Source organism: Dipodomys ordii, unplaced genomic scaffold (assembly GCF_000151885.1).
Source record: "Dipodomys ordii isolate 6190 unplaced genomic scaffold, Dord_2.0 Scaffold9, whole genome shotgun sequence".
NCBI lineage: Eukaryota > Metazoa > Chordata > Mammalia > Rodentia > Heteromyidae > Dipodomys > Dipodomys ordii.
The window spans coordinates 2,696,287-2,718,340 of NW_012267225.1; the positions used below are offsets into that span (position 1 = coordinate 2,696,287).

At 45.5% G+C, this 22,054-nt stretch overlaps 1 protein-coding gene across 1 annotated transcript; it reads left to right on the forward strand.

Moving 5' to 3' along the window:
* The first annotated feature begins 6,178 nt into the window (after window positions 1-6,178).
* Asb13 (ankyrin repeat and SOCS box containing 13) lies at window positions 6,179-22,034 on the forward strand. Its single transcript, XM_013009275.1, has 6 exons — window positions 6,179-6,280; window positions 12,911-13,098; window positions 14,345-14,495; window positions 15,555-15,689; window positions 20,735-20,926; window positions 21,563-22,034. Exons 1-6 carry the CDS (start codon window positions 6,238-6,240, stop codon window positions 21,688-21,690), a joined length of 837 nt encoding a protein of 278 aa, XP_012864729.1. The 5' UTR covers window positions 6,179-6,237; the 3' UTR covers window positions 21,691-22,034.
* The last annotated feature ends 20 nt before the right edge of the window (window positions 22,035-22,054 follow it).

Below are 22,054 nucleotides of genomic sequence, written 5' to 3' on the forward strand. Positions count from 1 at the left end.
CCCAGGCCCAGAGTTCAGGCTCCACAACCGGACCGAAAAAAGAAAAAAAACCAATTTGGATTTTTGTTTCTACAGATACTTATCTCCCGTTCATACTGTTGGCCAGATTTGCTTCTGTTTCTCATTGCTGTTTACCTTGGTTGAGCTGATAGGATCCTAGAAGACAGTGTGTAATACTCTTAGGCTTCTTTGTTTGATTAGGCTTTGATTTTCAGTGATTCCTATGAAAATTATGTCTCATGCAGCTGTTGTCCTTTTTGCCTAAGTCTCCAGAACAAACCTATATAATGCACTTTTGACATCAATTTACAGCCCAACATTATAGATCAGTGTGAGGGTTAATGCTGTTATGAACTATTTGAGTGGTTTATTATGTAACAACAAAGAAGGCATGCTTTCAGCTTTGGTATAATGGTAAACTTTTTGCAGATTATATTTATAAATTACACTTTCACAAGTATAAGACTTTTTGTTCTTTTACATCCTTTCTAACACTTTTTAATTTTAGATACTCTAGATGGTGCATTATGGTTTGAATTTGCATTGCCTCCAACTTTTTTCTTTTTCAAATACATTTTGACTATTTTCAGTTTTTTAAGTAAGTTTTAGAATTATATTTTTTAAAGATTGGTTTTGTTTGGGATTGTGTTGAACAGACCAATCTGGGGGAGTAATATTATTGGGCTTGTAATATTAAGAGATGTGAAGTATATAACCATACCAGAAAAAGAACCCTTCAAAAAGAAGGAAATGATATAGCCCATCTTTTTTTTTTTAATCATGAAGTCTGCTTATACATTTTCCTTTGAATATTATCTCATCACATTCTAGGCCTCAAGCATTATCACTGCTCATCTCAAAAATGGATTTTCAGGAAGTAGTGGTATCTTCCTAAGTAGTTAAAGAGATTATTGGAAGGTTGGTTTTTGATTTCTGAATGGTTAGTTCCCTTTCTAAGCTTTATTATTATTGTTGTTACTATCATTATGTTTATTATATATGTAATAGCATAACAGCATGTTGTGGTATTTCTATACATGCATACATTGTACTTTGATCTAATTCACTCATTTTATGATTTCTTACCCTCATCTGCCTTCTTCCTCTTGTTTTTTTAAAGTTTTTGTTGTTTTTTCATAAAGTACTGAGGGTTGAATTTAAGGCATGGTGTCTGCTAGGCAGGATTTCCACCCATGAGCTATGATTTCAGCTTATTTTTGTGCCACTGGAGATATTTTTATTTCTGAGATATGGTCTCACTTCTTGTCCAGGTATACACCCACATTTAGGCCACACTCTGCCTGTTTACATATTTTAGGCTTTGCATAGTAGCTAGGATGACAGGCGTGTGCTACTACTCATATTTCCTTCACTGAGATGAAGTCTGGTGGTCTTTTTGCACAAGCTAGCCCAATCCTACAGTCCTCCCATGGAACTAGAATGATAGGTATGCATGACAGCACTCAGCTATTGATTAAGAAGGGAAATTGTGAACTTTTCTGCCCAGGCTGGCCTTGATGTTCCAGAGGCAGCTAAGGGAGTTTAACCCTTTGGGTATTAGATATTTATTATTGGGGTTCATATATAAATACATCAAAAAGAATGAAAAATGAAACTCTACCTCACACCATATGCATAAATTAACTAAAAATAGATTATAGACCTAAATGTCAGTGTAAATACTTTAACACTTAGAAACCATAGGAGTAAATCTTTGGGACATTACATTAGATAATTTCTTAGATATTACAGCAAAAGTACAAGTGACAAAAGAAGGGAAGAAAACCAAAAAACACAAGAACAAATGGAACAAATAAGAAAAAAATCAGCAAACCCAACTATATCACTAAATACACTGAATTAAAATGTACTATACATGCTAATTAAAAGGTGAAGATTTTTCAAGCCCAAGTATATGCTAAATTGAAGAAACGTGCTTTAACTATAAGAACTTAGATAGGCTAAAAACAAAAGATTGAAAAAAATCTTAAGAAAATTGGAATCTTTGTTTATATTGAACAATATAGACTATCAAGAAAATTTTTTTAAAAAGTACTAGAAGTAAAGAGGATAGTTAATAAACACCAAAACTTAATTCAAACTTAAACAAAAACATAAGGCAGGATTTGATAACTAAAAAGGAAAAGGGCAAATCCACATTAATAGCTAGAATCTCTACTCTCTCAGGAATTGATATAAATAGATGGAACGTAAGTATATAGTATATATATAGAGAGAGACTTGAAACATGGCAAATAATTTGATGTGACTGAAGTTTAATGGGAACTCGCTTAGGAAACTCTAGTCTTAAGAATTGATAGAAGTGAATGAAACATTTTTAAAAAATGACTTGAAAGTTGACAAAGAATTTGACCTAATGGAAGTTATAGGAATTTCAGTTAATAACACTGCCAACACGCATGCACACACATTCTTTTAATGTGTGTTTGGAATATATGGTGCATTGCAATATAAATACTGTTAAATTTTAAAACACTGAAAGAACTACTGAGTTATTGTGTATTTATTCTTTATTAAATTAGAAATCAATGACCAAATAGCTGAAGAATTCCCAACTGTATTGCTTCTGTGAACATTTAAAATTCTATTTATCAAAACAAATTCCAGGAAATGAAAACATAGTTTTTTTTGTTATTGTTAAAAAATAATAGCTGGGGCTGGGAATGTGGCTTAATGGGAGAGTGCTTGCTTCACATGCATGAAGCCCTGAGTTCGATCCCTCAGTACCACAAAAACAGAAAAAGCCAGAAGTGGCTTTGTGGCTCAAATGGTAGAGTGCTAGCCTTGAGCAAAAGAAGCTCAGGGACAGCACCCAGGCCCCGAGTTCAAGCTCCAGGACTGGAGAAAAAAAAAAGCCAGTTGCGGGTGGCTTGCACCTGTAATCTTAGTTACTCAGAAGGCTGAGATCTGAGGATTGAAGTTCAAAGCCAGCCAGAGCAGGAAAGTTCCTGAGACTCTTTTTTTTTGGGGGGGGGTCCGGTCATGGGGCCTGAACTCAGGGCCTGGGTGCTGGCCCTCAGCTCTTCAGCTCAAGGCTAGTGCTCTACCACTTGAGCCACAGCGCCATTTCCAGCTTTTTTCTTTTTGCTTATGTGGTGCCGAGGAATCGAACCCAGGGCCTCATGCATGCAAGGCAAGCGCTCTACCACTGAGCTACCTTCCCAGCCCCATGAGACTCTTATCTCTAATTAGCCACGAGAAAACTGGAAGTGCTGCTATGGCTCAAAGTGGTAGAAAGAGAGCTCAGAGTCAACACCTAAGTCCTGGGTTCAAACCCCAGGACCAACAAAAATAATAACAATAACAATAAGCCACAAGTAAAAGAAGAGATAAGAGACATTAGAAAACATCTGGTACTGGATAAAAATGAAAAAATAACATATTAAGCTTGTGTGCAAAAGCTGGGCACTGGTGGCTCATGCCTACAACCCTAGTTACTTAAGTTGCTGAGATCTGAGGATGGTGGTTCAAAGCCAACTTGGGCAGGCAAGTCTAGGAGACTCTCATCTCCAATAAACTACTCAGAGCTGGAAGTGGCACTGTAGCTCAAGTGATAGAATGCTAGCCTTGATTAAAAGAAGCTCAGGAGGGGCTGGGAAGGTGGCTCAGTGGTAGAGCGCTTGCCTTGCATGCATGAGGCCCTGGGTTCGATTCCTTAGCACCACATAAGCAAAAAGAAAAAAAGCCGAAAGTGGCGCTGTGGCTCAAGTGGTAGAGCGCCCAGGCCCAGAGTTCAGGCTCCATGACCGGACCCAAAAAAAAGAAGCTCAGGAACAACACCCAGGCCCAGAGTTCAAGCCCCAGGACTGGCAAAAAATGATAACAACAAACTTGTATGCAGCCAAAGAAGTGATTAGAGGGAAATTCATAGCTTTATCCATTTAATCTCCAATTTCATTAACATGTTTAACTAACAGAAGTCAATGCCCTTTATCATGGAGATAAACATACACACCTACCCCAGGACTTCTGAGAAGCTGAAATTAAAGATCAAATGAGAGTCTGTTTATGCTTCTATTAGAAATTGGGGGATATGTTGTAATAAAAACCCAAGGAAGCTTATTCACCATCATGTTTCTTAGTGGCTGTAGGGTCAGGTATTTTTTTTCACATTGTTTTTCTTTCTGTTTTTTTCCCTTTTCTTTGTAGTACTTGGGAGCTGGATCCAGGGCCTCAGGCATGACAAAAAGTGTTCACATCCAGAACCCTTTTCACTTTGGAAGTGGTACCTGGATGTGCATGCCCCAGTTCACTCTAAATTTCCCTGAGGTATGATTTTGGGGGGGTGGCATTTATTTCCTACTGTCTTTATGCATATATCTTACTAAATGTGTGTATGTACACTCCTGTTCATCAGAACCAATAAACATTATACTATCATAACAATGGACTAGAGCAATAAGACATTGAATGGAGAGACAGTCAAGATTTCTACAGCTTCTGGATACTGGTGCCTCATGCTTGTAATCCTAGCTACACAGGAAGGTGAAATCTGATAATCATGGTTTGAAGCCAGCCAGGCAGGAAAAGTCTGTGGAAACTTATCTCTAATTAACCATCCCCAAACCAGAAGTGGATCTACAACTCAAAGTGGTAAAATGCTAGCCTTGAGCAAAAAAGGTACAGGGACAGCACCGAGGCTCAGAGTTTAAGCCCTAGGATCAACCAAAAAAAAGAGGGACTGGGAATGTGGCTAAGTGGTAGAGTGCTTGCCTTGCATGCATGAAGCCCTGGATTTGATTCCTTACTACCACATAAACAGAAAAAGCCAGAAATGGTGCTATGGCTCAAATGGTAAAGTGCTAGCCTTGAGCACAGAGAGGCTCAAGAACAGAGCCCAGGCCCTGAGTTCAAGGCCAGAACTGGCAAAAAAAAGAAAGAAAGAAAGAAGGAAAGATTTCTGCAGTCTAATTATGACACAAAGTCAAAATGATGAGACAGGCCTGAGGTAATACAGTGAATATCACTGTATTGTTATTCCTGCTTGCTGAAGGCCACCCCAGCTGGGTCTTCACAAATAGAGATAGTGAACACTTCCATCACACCAGTAGCTATGCATTAACAATAAAGCAGCATCTGCAGTTCCCCTAATCAAGTTCATGAAAAATCAGCAGCTTTTCTCCAGTATCCATCTATGTTCTATATGAGCCTAAATTGAATAAAGTTTGTATCTACTTGGTCATCTCAAGCCTTTCAGTTGTCTATAGTTGGTAATTTGTGTGTGTGTGTGTGTGTGTGTGTGTGTATGTGTGTGTGTACACAAGGCCTGGGTGCTGTCTCTGAGCGTTTCTTGCTCAAGATGTGCACCCTAATACTTGAGTCACAGTTTCACTAATGGCTTTTTGGTGGTTACTTGGAGATAAGAATCTCTTGGGCTTTTCTGCCTGGACCGACTTGGAACCAAGATCCTTACAACAGGTCTCCCCAGATCTGAGCCTTCTAAGTATCTAGCAATGGCCTGCCAGAGCCCAGCTTACAGGGGATAACTGCAGTGCTTATCGCTGCATGCTTGACTGCTAGTGTTCCAGTTTGTAATGACACGTTATTAATACCTCAAATATCAGATCAGGACTTCTTGTGCCTTTCAAGATAGAATCACTCCACTACAGCCTATATATCTCACTGACTGCTATAGTTCGGATCTAAGTGTTCCCCACATAGGAAAAGATTGCACCCAGGATAGGTATTATTGGCAGATGGTCCAGATTTTAAAAGCCTGATGATTGACAAAGAAGGGGAAGAAACGGCTGTTGTGAACACCTGAAAGCGCTTCTTCATAGTTAAGTAATAAAGAGCCCTGGATGCCTCTCCCGAGCGTGGTCAGTGCAAAGCAGGGGAGTGGGTTGGCAGGACCCTGTGCATCTGGACACCCCTTTGCGCCCCAAGCACGTTTTGCACACGGATGTTTGTTTTTGCTCACAGGGAGCCGTGCTTGACACCTGCATACACGATCTGCAACTATCAACATTCGCGCACGAGCAACACGTTTACACACATCCCGCATACATGCACACTGACTGTGGAGGCGAAGCGGGGACGGAGAGTGAGCGCCGGGAGCTGGCTGCTGCCCAGCCCCCGCCTCCCCTGGACGGCGGGAACTACAACTCCCGGCGCGCGCCACCTCCGGGCCGGCCCCGCCCAGGGGCGGCTCGGCCGGGCCGCGTCGCCGCTCCGGTCCCTGCACCCGGAGTCGCCGAGAGCCGGCCGGCGACCCGCATGGAGCCCCGCGCGGCGGACGGTTACTTCTTGGGCGACGTGGGTACGTGCGAGGCCGGCGGAGGGAGCGGGGCCGGGGCCCGGCGGCTCCCGGGGACGCACGCAGCTCCTCGGGGGGCTTGGGTCCCCGAGTTCGCGGCTGGTCGGTGCCCTGGGGCGGTTGGGTGGGTGGATGGGCGGCGACCCCGGGGTCCCGAGCCCCGTCCCCAGCGGCTTGCGCCCCGGGCGGCCGGCGGGCTTGGTCATCCGAGTGCCGTCCCGCGCGCCGGGGGTTGGCGCGGCGGAGCCATCCGAGCGGGCGCCGCGCACCCTGCGGGAGATGCGGGGCGCGTGCCCAGTCCGCCGGGCGCGCGGGCCGGGCAGTCCCCGAACGTCTCCCGGGGCGCCTGCTGCTGTCAGGTCAGCCGGTGTGCAAGTCACCCACAATCCCACGGAGGTGGCCCCGGAGTCCGCCCTGGAGTGAGGACACCGGGGCACACTTGATGGCCCTGGGGTGAGGGGAGGGCGGGCAGGAGGTCGCTGGGTGCTTCGCGCCGGCTGCGATTCCCCCAAACCCCCCCTTCCGCGCCCCCCACGTCCTCTCAGCTTACAAGCCCGTCTCCCTTGGCTTTTGGGCAGCCCACGAACACAGTGGATCCGAGGGTAAACCGACACTCTTTCCGTGTTTAATAAGACAAAATGAATTGAACTGCAAAAGTACCCAGAAAGCTAGGAACTGAAGGTGTGTGTGTGTGTTTCACACATGCGAATAAAAATGAAAGACCTAAGTTAGGGGCTTAATTGAAGGGAGCAATGGCCCTCAGAACGTGGCAGAGATATTTCAGATGATTTTGCACACCACCTGCAAATGATCAAAGGCATTTAATAAGTCTTCCTTGGCCTTCCACCGCGGGCGGCACGGACTTTGACCCTGACTGTGTGATCTGTGTGTGATCGCTGCAAGAGAACATGCCATGAATAGCTAACCTGTGAAACCCGAGGAGGCACCCATTTTATTTTTCTCAGGTAGAGTTCAATAGCATGACATAAGCTCTGAGTGTATTTTCTTCATGGTTTGCTCAACAGGTTCTAAACTAATGGATGCACAACTTTAGGGGCTTGTGGGTATTTTTGACATTGCCATTTTTTAAAATTCAATACGCTTCTTTTAAAAGTATGTTCTGCTGACATTTCCAAACCTAACGGTGTTCAAAACAATAATTCTATTAGTGGAAGTGGATGCTTCACTCATTTTAACGTTCTGATTGATCTCTCCTATTTTTGTGACCTAGAATGCCTCATAGAGGCATTGCAGAATCTTAGGAGCTTTTTACTCAGTATATAGAATTTAAGGAGAGTCACATGTCTTCTCTGGCTCCCCACGTATTCTTGAACTTGCAGAACTTTGTCTCTATACTCTCTTGGTTTTTGTTTTATTTACATGGATTTATTCTCTCCTTACTCTTCATTTGATGAGGTCTTTGGGGGAAGGGACTAAGAAGATTCCTATTTCTAAATGGAAATGTCCTCAACTCTGTCATTCCTTTACTTCTGTGTGTGTGTGTGTGGGGGGGATTCCAAAATAAGGCAGTATCCCAGGGCATCTTTTAAAGGGTAGAGGGATACAGTTGGAAACTTATCCTAAAGTAAGAATTCAAAAAGACATTGTTCACAAACCAGAGAAGTCTTAGGTCTAAGAACAGAATCAAAGGAAACAATAAGTTATAAATGCTGATCACTTTTATAGGTAAAACATTATCTTATTTTCTCCATCAAATGGCCATGAGAGATGTTACCTCATATCATAAGAAAACTGAGGCATAGGGGATTTAAAATGAAATAGATCCCTAAAGTTCTCATCAGAACTGGAGAAGACAAGCCAGGTGTAGTGATTCATGCTTGTAATTCAAGCACTTAGCAGGATGGGGCAGAAGGATGGAGAATTCAAGGCCAGCTGAGAAGGATGCCCTGTCTTACAAAACAGGAAGGAAGGGAAGGAAGGAAGGACAATGATCAGGATACATTGTTGTTTAATGCGTGTTACTGTCAGAATGGAACACCCCCCACCCCCAACCTTGTACAACTAATGTATGTGAATAAAATTAAAAGAGAAAGAGGGAAAAGAAAGGACATATCATTCTGAGGCAAAGTCCAGGCTCACTGTGCTCTGTGGTTGGAGCTTTAGATGGAGGAGAACATGCCTCCTGGGGTAGTTAGAGCCATGGGAAGGTGTAACAGATACTGGATGAGGACTGGGGAGGAATGGTAAGAGTGTAAGGCTCTTTATTGGATTTAACAAGCCCACTATTGGAAGAACCCCCCCACCCCCATCCTTAAGGCAACAGAATCTATTCTTAGTTTTCTAAAGATTATTTGTAACTTCTTTTCTCTTTATCTTTTGTTTTCAAATTTTGTTTCACTTTCCTTTTTCCCCCCACTCATACCAGATTTTTGTCTGGTTTGTCCCTTAAGGGAAGGCAAACATTTTAAGTTTTTACTTCCATTCAATGTATTTTAAACCACCATGTGTCATTTGGCCCCAAGTTTACTGAACAGAATATTTTGGGGGCTTTCAAAAAAAAAGTTAAAAAGACATGGTTGAAACATCTTTAAAGGAAGAAAACCAAACTATTAGGTGTTCCTAAAAATAAATACACACGTGTGTGTGTGTGTGTATATATATATATATATATATATATATATATTACTCGGGAATTCAGGCAACTGCTAATTTCATCATCATGAAGTTCAGGAAACAGATGGGAGACAAAGGAATGATCTATTTTTACTGTCCTTTTCTGAGAGTATCAATTATGAAGAATTTCTTTTTCTTTTATGGGCTGTCCTGGGATTTGGACCTCAGGGTCTCTGTTGCTAGACAGGTTTTCTTCTTTTTGAGCCATTCACACTCCCTGGCTGTTTTTGCCTTAGTTGTTTTTTGGATAAAGTCTGGCATTTTTGCCTGGGGTCAACCTCAGATTGTGATCCTTCTAGCCAAGCCTCCTGAAGAGCCAGCTGGATGCCTGGCAAATCCAGCAATTGTAATGGATTTCTAAGGTCTTTTGCAGCTCTAGCATTCATTGTTAGCATTCTGAGGGGGGTGGGGGTGGGGGATAAGTCACTTAGGACTCTCAGCTTTTCCATGAGAGAGAAAGGTGAGCCTCTTGAGAACCCTCAGAAAAACCCTCAGCTTCCCACTCCTGTTCATGGTTGTTCATAGTTCTTTTTCTGACAAATATGGCTGACCTTCTTCCTGTCCTTACATTTATTGGTGGTGCATGTTGAGGGCTAGCTCTCTCATTCCAAGAGTGTTTATTGGGGTGCTTTTGGGAAAGAGCTTATTTTAGAGCCTGGAGATTGCTTTCAGTCCTCAGATGACATCTTCAGGGAGGACTTATCCCAAATTCCCTTTAATGACTTACTCAAAAGGAAGGAAGGAAGAAAGAAAGGAAGAAAGAAAGGAAGAAAGAAAGAAAGACTCCCCGGCTCTCTGATATTTAGGAGTGTATCATGGATCTTTGGCCCTAGTTCAAAGCCACACTGCTGGATCAGCTTTGTCCTTGGTGGATTTGAAAATACTCGTTGCTATAGTGGTTTCAGGAGGGTTTGCTCTGTTTTTCAGTGGGCACGGCCTGGGCTGGCCAGCTCCATTCTCCTGGCTCTCTGGGAGGTCAGCCAGGTCTGGGCTGAACAACCACTACTAGGGCTCAAAGAGCAGGACTCTGCCCCTGGAATGACCAAGTAGGATGCTGGTGAACTGGTGAACTCTGGAGATTAAAAAAAAAAAAAAAAGAGGAAATCGATTTCTTGCCCTTCTTGATATCAGTACATCAAGGCTGTCTAGCTAGCAGAATTCCTGGTGATATAGCAGTGGGCTGTGTGGGGCTGGCTCAGGCACACCAACTACAAAGAATGTAGGTTCTGTCTCAGAGGCCCAGGAAATGAACAGGTGAACTCATGAGGGAGTTGGGGGGAAGTAGGGAGAGGATCTAGTTACTAGGACTAGAGTATAGTATGTGTGTGTGGGGAGGGGGAGGGGGGAAGCTTGTTACAGAACAAAGATCTGGCTCAGGAGCTCCAAATAGGACTCATAGAAATACTAATAGTAGCTGGACACTGGTGGCTCATGCCTATAATCAATCCTAACTACTCAGGACGCTGAGATCTAGGGATCACAGTTTGAAGCAAGCCTGGGCAGACAAATCCAAGAGACTCTGATCTCCAAAATCAGCAAAAAGCTGGACAAGAAGGCGCAGCTCCAAGTATCAGTACCGGTCTTGAGTGAAATAGCCAAACAAAAGTGTAAGGCACTGAGTTCAAGCCACAATACTGGGCCCCCCAAAACAAGTACTAATAGTGTTAGTAATAATCTTGTAATAGTTACAGCATCTATCAGTTACTACTTGGAATTGGCAAGGCACTATATAAAACAGTATCCAAGCATTAGTTCATTTAGTCTTCTCATTTTACAGGTTAGGAGACTGGAATTTTGTGTGGATGGATTGATTAAAATGGCAGAGCTGTTTGTAGGTGACAGAGACAGGATCTGAACTCATGAGCTGAGTGATTTTTTTGAGGCTGGACTACCGTGTACATCAACTCCCTCAGGAAAGACTGATGCTGAGATCTATGCTGAGAACTCACACTAAGGCTTTTCAGGCTCGAGTCAGGTTTGGTCCTAGTCTGGGCTTGGCCTTCAGATGTAGTCTGGAAGGGGACACAAAAGGCCGAGAGGGCTGCGGGAATAGTGAACAAGAAAGGTCCATGCTGGTTTAGATACTGCGCTTGAAAGGTCCTGTGGGCAAAGGACTGGTATGAGGGTTTGCAGTTACCTGTCATTTCTTCTTGTGGTGACCTCAGCAGTTAGTTAGCAGTAAACATGTAGTTGATGTTCAGGAAGCCTTCTCATTCTGAGGCTAAAGTTTTTGCTTAGCCATCTCTTATTCAGGCATACAAGTAGCAAGTAAACACATGAAAGCAAGCAAGTTTGGAAGAGGTAAGAACGGACTAGAGTCAGCTGCTAGTACTGAACCACCAATCACCAAACACATTGCTATGCAGGGCTACAGCCTTGGCTTTTGTTATAGCACCTATTTTCCTTTTAGCGGGTGTGTCCAGACTGTGTGGTCATAGCCTTGTCTGGCCTCTCAGGTCACTGTCTAGGACTAGGTAGACTTGTAAGAGGCTGAAAGATGAGTTCAGTCAGGGCAGGGACAGAGCCAGCTTCCAGGGTAGGAACTTCAGTCTGGTAAGCAGAAGTTGCTTACTTATTCATTCAGATCCCTGTGTGTCAGATCGATGCTGAAGATGGAGGATCCCAGGTGATTACCTTAGCAGAAAGGCTGAGAAGAATACAGATCAGCCATTGGTAGAGATAGGGTTTAAGAAAGGGCATGGGTGGGTAGACGGCATAATTGGAGGCTTCCTGAAAGAGCAGACATTCCACTCAGTCTTGGTTGAGGATGATTTAACTCACAGTTGACTCACTTGTGTGTGTGGGGGGAAGATAGGGCTGGGGGCTTGGGGAGGGGTGTTCTAGGCCTGGGAAGGAACAATGCCTACAGAGCATTGAGGCATGAGACCAGGTGATGGTCTGTGATCATATTGATATCAGTATGGTGTCAAGGTGCGCTGGATGCCTTGCATGCAGAGTTTATCCTGAAGAATGGCTGGGGGATGTTGAGCGGGTCCCACTTGACCAGCTTGTTATTGAGTTGCATTGGGGGAAGGGGGATGGCAGTAGCCTAATTATGTGGCAAGGATTTAGAGGCAAAACTCTGGTCCCAGAGGAACTTACTAGAACAGTACACCATCTGCGCTTTCCAGAGGGCATGCTATCAGGGAGGCAGTGAGCACTAGAATTGGGGAGGGAAAACGTCTGGTTAACAACTGGGGTTCAAGAACAAGGGATGAAAACAACCTGTATTCAGGCCTGGCCAGTCAGACTACAAAATGACAGTGAGAGTGCACTCACTCTTCATGGATAGATTTAAAGTCATACCTTGGGGTTTTGCTCTCCGAGCACCCACCTTGAAGTGATATTTAGCCCTCTCAATTATACATAAGTTACTGTTTTGTTGTTGGTTTTTGTTGGTCCCGGGGCTTGAACTCAGGGCTTGGGCACTGTCCCTCAGCTTTTGTGCCCAAGGCTAGCGCTCTACCACTTTGAGCTACAGCTCCACTTCCGGTTTTCTGGTGGTTAATTGGAGATAAGAGTCTCAGACTTTCCTGCCTGGGCTGGCTTTGAACTGTGATCCTCAGACCTCAGCCTCCTGAGAAGCTAGGATTACAGGCATGAGCTATTAGCTCCTGGCAGGTTCTTGTTCTTTACCTAGGAGTGGCAAACTTCTTGAGACTGTACAGCAGTCAGAGGTGTGTGTGTGTGTGTAGAACTGCAGGGGTCAGTGATGAGCTAGCTACAGGTGTACCTGCAGAGTCCAGCCTCTGTGTAGACAGTGGTGAGAGATGGAGTCCTGGATGTGAGCAGTTCCCTTACATACCCAGCTGAGAAGTTTGGACTCCACCCTCTGGGCACTAGGGATGGCTAGTGGGTTTTTAATAAGCGTGTTGGGACCAATTACACAAACACAGCTGGTGCCTTGAGTGTCATTCAGGGGCTCTGAAGTCTTACACATGTTCATTGGACCTGGGTGGAAGAGACAGTGTCTTAGCAGGGGCTTGGTTTCCTCTCTAGGTTTCTGGGTGGAGCGTACCCCAGTGCATGAGGCTGCCCAGAGGGGTGAGAGCCTGCAGCTACAGCAGCTGATTGAGAACGGCGCCTGCGTTAACCAGGTCACGGTGGACTCCATCACCCCCCTGCACGCGGCCAGTCTGCAGGGCCAGGCGCGGTGCGTCCAGCTGCTGTTGGCGGCTGGTGCTCAGGTGAGTGACCCTGGGGACCATCTCCTAGCTTGGCTGGCAGCTGCGGAAGTGGATAGTGAGACCTCTAGAGGTAGGAAAGAGAAATGGGCCTGGAAAAGCTCATGGATGGGGCAACTTTAACATAGAGGTGGCAGTGTGCCCCCCCCCCCCCGCCCCGCCCGCCTATAGTACGCAGAGACAGGCAGGCCAGCCACACGCCAGGCACAGGCTCTCTGGGAGGGAAGCTGGGTGTATGCCAAATAGCTGCTGTTGAGGCCCAAAGAGCAGGGTTCCAGATTTTAGGATGGCTAAATGGGGTTCTGGCAAAACCAGGTTTCTGGAGGCGGGGCAGACAGCAAGGAACAACATTTTACACATTCTGACTTTGGTTCTTTCCCTAGCACACCATGGCTAGTTTTAAGTTGCCAGCGATTTCTAGTGGGCAGACTACCAGGCTGCTCAGAGCCAACCAGCACACCCTGGGTAATGTTGTATTTTTTTGGTCAGTTGTGAGACTTGAACTCTGTACCTGGGCACTGTCCCTGAGATCTTTTACTCAAGGCTAGTGCTCTACCCCTTTGAGGAACGACTCCACTTTTGATTTTCTGGGGGTTAATTGGAGATTGGAGTCTTGCAGACTTTCCTGCCCTGGTTGGTTTTGAAGCACAATCCTCAGATCTCAGCCTCCTAAGTAGCTAGGATCACAGGCATGAGCCAGAAGTGCCTGGCTTTCAGGGCACTCTTAATTGGCTTGACCCATACCTCTACTTTGAGCATTTTGCTGGTTAATTGAAAATAGTTTCAGAGTGGGACTTGCCAATCCAGGGGATCTCCTTTTTCTGCCCTATGATTTTCATTCTAGATGAGGCGTGTTAAGGCAGCCTTGGGTGCTTCTTTTAAGCTGAGGCTTGAATTAAAACCCATCTTTATACCCTCTTCCCGGCTTGCAACCCCAGGTTCTCCTTTGTGCTCTATGCTCAGTAGTTGTTGGAGGTGGTGGCAAGTGAGGCTAAGTTTGACCTTCCAGGGAAGAAAGAACAGGAAATGGGAGTCTTCCATTCTTAGGATCATGATTGCCACTGCCTCCACCCCAACCTCCAACCTGCATATCTTTCTCTTTGAACTCCCTTGCCTGGCATGGTGCCTTAGTACATAATAGCAAACTTGTGCTTATACCAAGTTGTCTTTGCAAAGATGAATCTATGAAGATAAGAGAGAGGTACATGGGCTTTAGCCTGTCCTTTATCATTTGTTTCTTTTCCTTGAGGTGGATGCCCGCAACATTGATGGCAGCACCCCTCTCTGTGATGCCTGTGCTTCAGGCAGCATTGAGTGTGTGAAGCTGTTGCTGTCCTATGGGGCAAAGGTCAACCCTCCTCTGTATACAGCGTCCCCATTGCACGAGGCCTGCATGAGTGGTGAGTTGATGTTAGGGACCATTGAAATGATCTAAATGCCAAGCACACAGAGCCCAGAGGGGGATGTTGGCACGGAAAGGATTCATTTAAAAGATATGGGTGCTGGTGGCTCATGCCTAGAATCCTAGCTACTCAAGAGGCTGGAGATCTGAGAATCATGTTTCAAAGCCAGCCTGGGCAAGAAAGTTCATGAGACTCTTATCTCCAGTGAACTACCTAACAAACCAGAAGTGATGCTATGGCTCGAAGTGATAGAGCACTAGCTTTGAACCAAAAAGCTTCAGGATAGCTCCCAGGCTCTGAGTTCAAGCCCCACAACCGACAAAAAGAAGAAAAAAAAAGATTTTGGAGAGGGATTTGGCTTGCACAGAAGTACAAAAATTGGGAAGCAGTAAAAATGACTCAAGTTCCAACGAAATAGCACAGAAGACCCAGAATAAACTCACCTCCCTTTGTCGGTCATGGGTCTTGAACTCTGGGCCTGGGCGCTGTCCCTGAACTCTTCAGCTCAAGGATAGCACTCTACCACTTGAGCCACAGCACCATTTCCAGCCTTCTGGTGGTTAATTGGAGATAAGAGTCTCACGGACGTTCTTGCCCAGGCTGACTTTGAATCTCGATCCTCAAATCTCAGTCTCCTGAGTAGTTAGGATTACAGGTGTGAGCCACTGGTGCCCGGCAGCCAACTGATTTTTGACAGAGGAGCCAAGACATGGAGCAAGGGCCACCTCAGGGAGGAAGGACTCCAGTCTTCCTTCCCTAGGTGTTCCCAGGTGGGGTCCCAAATCTTTGATTCTCAGCAAGAGGGTGGATATGACCTATTCCCCACTGTCAGGTGAGCTGGAAGCCTGCACAGTCCTCAGGAAAGGACAGCATCTCCGGCCTTCCCCAGAGCTGTATAGGGTTGTAAACCACTCCCTAGATTGGGACATGTCATCAATTCCCCTTCTGTTTCTTGTACCTGAGCACAGGCAGTGAGTCCCAGCTGCCGTTTGCCATGCGTATCGTTTTCAGTGAGCAGATTCATGAATGTTCCCATTCTTTTCCATTTATTTTAAGGGAGTTCTGAATGTGTGAGGCTTCTTATTGATGTTGGGGCCAATCTGGAAGCACACGATTGCCATTTTGGGACCCCTCTGCATGTGGCCTGTGCCCGGGAGCATCTAGACTGTGTCAAAGTGCTGCTCAATGCAGGTGCGTGGTGGTTTACCTGAGCTGCCGTTTACCTGTGTGGGTTGCTTCCCTGTATTTGTATTTATCTGCATGAATGTCTTACCTATGCTATATCTGGCAAGCAGCTGGCCAGGAGAGACAGATGGGTGATGGTTTGAAGCAGTCTCTCCCACTTACCAGGAAGACAGACCTTGGCCTCAGGTTCTCACTTTTTTTTTTTTCAGATAAGGGGTACGTTTATTCATCATTCTGGCTGGCACTAGGCCATGTTGGCCCTCCACGCAGCTGGGAAAGGCCTGGGAAAGACGTGGGAAAGAGAGAGAGCCGGGAAAGAGAGAGCTGGGAAAGAGAAGAGAGCTGGGAGAGAGAGCTGGGCCTGGGCTAGGCCTTATCTAGGGTATGGGCGGAGAAAGGTGTGGCCACATCAAATTCAGATGTGACCTCAGCAGATGCCGATGTGACCCCTTCCAGGTGTGCCAGTTGCCTAGGTAATGCAGGTACTGGGTGGAGACCTTGCGGTGAAGAGGGTGGAGTCTGCTAACCATCCAGGAGCGGACCTTACATTCCAGCCTTTTAATAATCATGAAATTGGGCGCGGATTCTCTGGCTACTTCCTGCTGACAAGGGGCATTGACATTAGGGGTAAAAGGCTGGAATTTGGTCTCCTCCCAGAGAAGGTGGCGAGCAGCAGCTGTCCCTTGGTGGTGTGAGTCCATGAAGTCTGGAGAAGTCTCATGAGGCATTGAGGGGCTGGAAAAAAAATACTAGAGAGCAAATAAATGGCAAGAGGAAGGACTTGGTGCTGAAAATGTTGGTAGAAATGTCCCTAGCTACTTCTGATATCTGGCGACTAGGTAGAGGAGAAGTCAGGTGACAAAGGCAAGAATATAAATTCCTGTTCAGTTAATAGGTAGACAGGTATAGACATTGGATGGGTAGACTTCTTACTTATATTGACTTCCTGGCTCTGGTTAATTTTGAAAGGTCAGGCACAAAGTGGCTGATGTGACATTATCTCCTCTTACTCCTCTCCATGTTCCCTTGTTCCCCAGACTGGCTGAGTCTAGGTGCTCATTGCTGGGATGGCTTGTCCCAGTTGGTATTCAAGGAGGTTTGAACTCAAGGCCTGGGCACTGTCCCTGAGCACTTCTGCTCAAGGCTAGCACTCTACCACTTTGAGTTACAGTACCACTTGCAGTGTTTGTTGGTTAGAGATAAGAGTCTTGAGCCATGCTTCCAGACTGGCTCTTTGCAGGTTAGTTGGGAGATGGAATCTTGGGGATTTTTCAGCCCGGGCTGGCTTTGAACTGCAATCTTTGCCACAAAAGCCCTTTGTTATTTCCAATTAAAGCAACAAGGAGATCAAGTAGAATAAGTAGAGTTTACCTGGTCCTTATCAAGAATTGCCAACAAATATTCTGAAATGACAAAACTCATTAGATGTGATGAGGATTTTAGCACAGATAGGCCCAGAATTTTAGAACCACGTAATCAGTAGTAGAATACACAACACAAAACAAAAAAGACAAAATTCAAAACCTAAAATTTTGACAACAATGTGTAGACATCTTTGCTAACAAAGCACATCAGATGGTTGGGCATCAGTTACCAGGGCCTGTGAAAAGAGCAACTTGTTAGCAAGGCACCTTAGAATAGATGGATGGAGTAGTAAACTTGGTGGAAGGTTAAGGGTTAGATGGGGTCAAACCCTTAACCCACCATGTGGTCAAGATGGCAAACTCAAGATGGCAAATTTCTGAAAAAATGCAAAGAAACTCTGAACAAATAGATCAAGCCTACATTGGCTGGCCTTTGCGAGGGAACCTAGAGGAGGGTCCCCGGGACCCAGCCTGCTTCGCACTCTTCAGGGCACAAGCCAAAATGTAGAAAAGAGAATAGGAGAGATAGGGAAAGTTGGACATGAATGGCAGAGAAAGAGCAAAGAGAGCCTGAAAGTAAACAGACTTCTGACCATTTTCCATTGCAGTGGCAAAAAACTGTCTACATCTGAGAATTGTGTAGGAGAGTCAGTCTGGTGAGTGAAGGAGAGCTGACCAGGCAGAAGTGGCATCCCGATTTCCCCCAGACCCTCTAGAGAGAAATGGCCAAGCCCCAAGCGTCCTTGGCTTCAGAGGTGATCGGCCTTTCATCTAGAGGCCATAGGAGCTCTCTTGCGTGGTGCCACATCTGAACAGAGACTGAGCAACAGAGAGCCGTATAGAGTAGTTTCACTCACCAGAGTAAAGAAGTGGTGTGGACATGGATGTGAAGGCCAGCAATGGTATTGATGCGCTGTGTCCACAGCAGACAGATGGGTTTGCAAAAGGCCGTAAGAACTATGGGTAGGGGCTGGGAAGGTAGCTCAGCGGTAGAGTGCATGCCTTGCAAGCATGAGGCCCTGGGTTCAATTCCTCAGCACCACATAAACAGAAAAAGCCGGAAGTGGTGCTGTGGCTCCAGTGGTAGAGTGCTAGCTTTGAGCTGAAGAGCTGAGGGACAGCGCCCAGGCCCAGAGTTCAGGCCCCATGACCGGACCCAAAAAAAAAAAAAAAGAACTATGGGTATTCCTCAGAGCAAAAGAGGGAAAAGAGAAAAAAAAAAAGAAAAGAAAAAGAAAAAAAATGGAGAGGAATCCCACCTATCCTGACTTTAAGCCCTTCCTGGCTTTATATTAGGTTTTTAAAAAGAGGTTGCCGAGTAAGAACCACACCACGCACGTGGTATTCAGGTAAGCGGTAGGTTTATTCAGTAGACCTGCTGGGACCAGGCCATGTTGGCCCTCCACGTGGCTGGGAAAGACCTGGGAAAGAGACCTGAGAAAGAGACCTGGAAAAGAGCTGGGAAAGAGCTGGGAAAGAGCTGGGAAAGAGAGGTGGGAAAGAGCTCAGGTTCTCTATAAAGAAAATAAAATCTATGTTGCAGGGCTCCTGGGGATACCTTTAATAAAGCATCCATAAGATCTAATATACAATTGGCGCTTAACAAATATGAATGACTATTGTTGTCGAGTACAGACAGGGTTCACAATACCCACCAAAGAGAGAAGGAGCTCTGATAGGGATAGGCATCATTTAGGAGAAAGGAGCATTTGAATCCAGTCATTGTCTGGTGAAGTTTGAAAAGGCACTAGTGGTTCATGCCTGTAATCCTAGCTACTCAGGAGGCTGAGAATCGAGGATCATAGTTCAAAGCCAGCCTGAGCAAGAAAGTGTGAGATTCTTATCTCCAATTAACCACCAGAAAACCAGAAGTAGCACTATGGCTCAAAGTGGTAGAGTATTAGCTTTGAGTGAAAAAGCTCAGTGACAGTGCCCAGGTCCTGAGTTCAAGCCCAATGACTGACAAAAAAAAAAAAAAGACAATACAAAGAGCACTCCAAGGTAGAAAAGTTGTACATATTTAGGATGGAGGCAGTCTTTTTTTCCCCAAATATTTTTGATCCTCAATTAGTTGAATCTATGAATACAGCACTCAGGGACAAGGAAGGCTGACTGTAATGCAGAAACCAGGTCCAATTGGGGGAAAACAATGGAGAACATTTGCAAGTTCAGGTAACAAAGGTGGGAAGCTCAGTAGCCAACCTCATGGCTCAACAATGTCACAGAACCCTCTATGCTTTTGAATTTTGCAATTGTGATTCACTCCATGTTAACTATTCTCTAGGGCAGTGGTCAGTGGTTATAGCACATTCAGACTTAAAATCCAGACACTTGGGATTGTAGACATGGCTCAGGCGGTAGAGCACCAGCCAGTGAGTGAGAAGTATCAGATAGCAAGTTTGAATCCCAGTCTTGGACCCCCCCAAAAATCCAAACACTTTACTGGGTGCTAATAGCTTATGCCTATAATCCTAGCTACTCAGGAGGATCTTGGTTTGAAGCCAGTCCAGGCAGACAAATCCCTAAGACCCTATCTCTAATTAACTAGCAAAAAGCCAGAAAGGGAAGTGTGGTTCAAGTGGGAGAGTACCAGTTGTGAGTGAAAAATCCGAGTGAGGGTGCTCCAAGGCCATGAGTTCAAGCAGTAGTACTGACACTAAATAAATAATCCAAACATTTGCTTGTTCTTCCCAATGCCTCCAACATACCTACCTTAATGTTCTACTGACCCAAACTTGATCCCATGTCCAAAGCTAAACAGATCCCCTCAGGCTAAAACTCTGCCAGTTTCTGATGCATTCAACTCTTGATTATTTAAACCAGTTACTAAAGTAGAGAAAGCAGGTTGGACACATTAGGGCCAGTCCTAGAGCTGAGGTCTATTTACTCCTTGCCAATATCCCTACTCCACATTGCCAGATTGCACATTGCTGAGAGAGAGCTGGAAATGTATAGTATAGCCTTTTACAAGGTCTTCTTGAAGCTGGTAGCTCTACATATAACTTGATGGCTAAGTACTTTACTTTCAGGAGTCCTTGGATGATGAACTAGATTAGCTTCTTCTTTTCCTTAGAATTACTTTTTTTTAAAAAAAATTGTGTAACATTTCAAACCCACAGAGAACTAATGAGAAGCAGTAGATTATTCCTATCTATTTACAAATGGATTGTGTGTGTGTGTGTGTGTGTGTACGTGCACGCGCATGTGTGCGCATGCACACACGCACACATATACACATACACCAGTACTGGGGCTTGAACTCAGGGCCTGGGTGCTGTCCCTGAGCTTCTTTTGCTCATGGCTAGCACTCTACCACTTGAGCCACAGCTCCACTTCTGGCTTTTTAGTAGTTAATTGGAGATAAGAGCCTCATGGACTTTCTTGCCCCGGCTGGCTTCAAACCATGATTCTCAGATCTCAGCCTCCTGAGTAGCTAGATTATTGGTATGAGCCAGCAGTGCCTGGCTTCACAAATGGATTTTTATAGAAGTAATGATTCTGCACTGTTGGGCTTGGTCACAGGCCTGCTGGAAAATCTAAGGAGAGCCACGCTCCAGGGAATGGAGAAAAGATGCATCAGGTCCCTGTGCATGTGATTTCAGTACACTGCTCAAGTCCAAGCCAGTTTTTGCCCTGGCTCCCCAAGTTCTGTTGTTGGTGATACATGTTCTCTACTTGGACCTTCAGGAGCCAATGTGAATGCAGCCAAACTTCATGAGACTGCCCTTCATCATGCAGCCAAGGTGAAGAACGTTGACCTCATTGAGATGCTCATTGAGTTTGGAGGCAACATCTATGCCCGCGACAACAGGGGGAAGAAACCATCCGACTACACATGGAGCAGCAGTGCCCCAGCCAAGTGCTTTGAGTACTATGAAAGTGAGTTGGGCTCCTTTGTGTACATGGTCTACATGGTCCTGTGTCCGCCAGGCCACCAGGCTAGGCCCCCCCCCCCCCCCCCGCCCCAGCTTGCTCATTCTTCTGGAACTCCCTGTGATGGCTTAGTGTTTAAGCCTCAGCTCCGATCTTTTGCCACTGAAGGATGTTGTGGGTAGGAGCTCTTTTGTATAAGTGAAGGGCTCTTCTTGGGATCCCTGTGGCTTCAGCTTCAACATCACAGGGCCAAGGAGACCTCATGCTTGGAGTAGCAGCCAGCAGCCACTACCACCCGCTCTAGTACAAACTTTCCACTTGTGCCTTGTTTGGCTGAATGTCTGACAAATGATTCTCCCCATCCTAGGTGAGTTTCTCTGGCTCATAAAACAAAAACAAAACAAATACCACCATTTAAAAGCCATAAAAGCCACAAAATTAAATTTCCATGGACATTACAAGAATTCTGTTTCCTGCTCTTCCTTCCTCCAATCACCCTTCTGCTGACCTTTCAGAGGTCTCCTCCTGGTCCCATCCTAACTGCAGGGTAAAGGGAATCTTTTTCCACTTGCACCCTCACATCCATCAGCTGTGCTTGGGCCTAAATCTAACTTCCCTTACTCTCTGATTCCCTTCTTGTAGAGACACCTCTGACTTTATCTCAGCTCTGCAGAGTGACCTTGAGGAAGGCAACTGGAGTTCGAGGGCTGGAGAAAATCGCCAAGTTAAACATCCCTCCCCGGCTCATCGACTACCTTTCCTACAACTGAGCTGTAGGAAGAGGGCCGGGCAGACTGATCACTCACCTAGCCTCAGGAGGCCGGTGTCCTGGGGCATGGTTGTGGATGTGACCCTGTGCTATTTTTCTGGAACTGATGCGTCATTCCAGCATAGGAGTAACCCCTCAATTTTCTGCTTTTCACTGACTCCCTCTAAGGAATGGTCAGGACAGATGTCAAGGAGCCGGGCTGGAGACTGAGGGGCACGGTGGTTGAGTTTTGTATGTTTGGGTTTCATGCTGCAGAAATACGAGGTCCCAGTCATGCGTGGCCTGGAATGGCCACACTGTGGACATTCTGCTATCTAGGCACCCTTTCTGAGGTACCAGTTAGCACTTTCTTTTTTTTTTTTTTT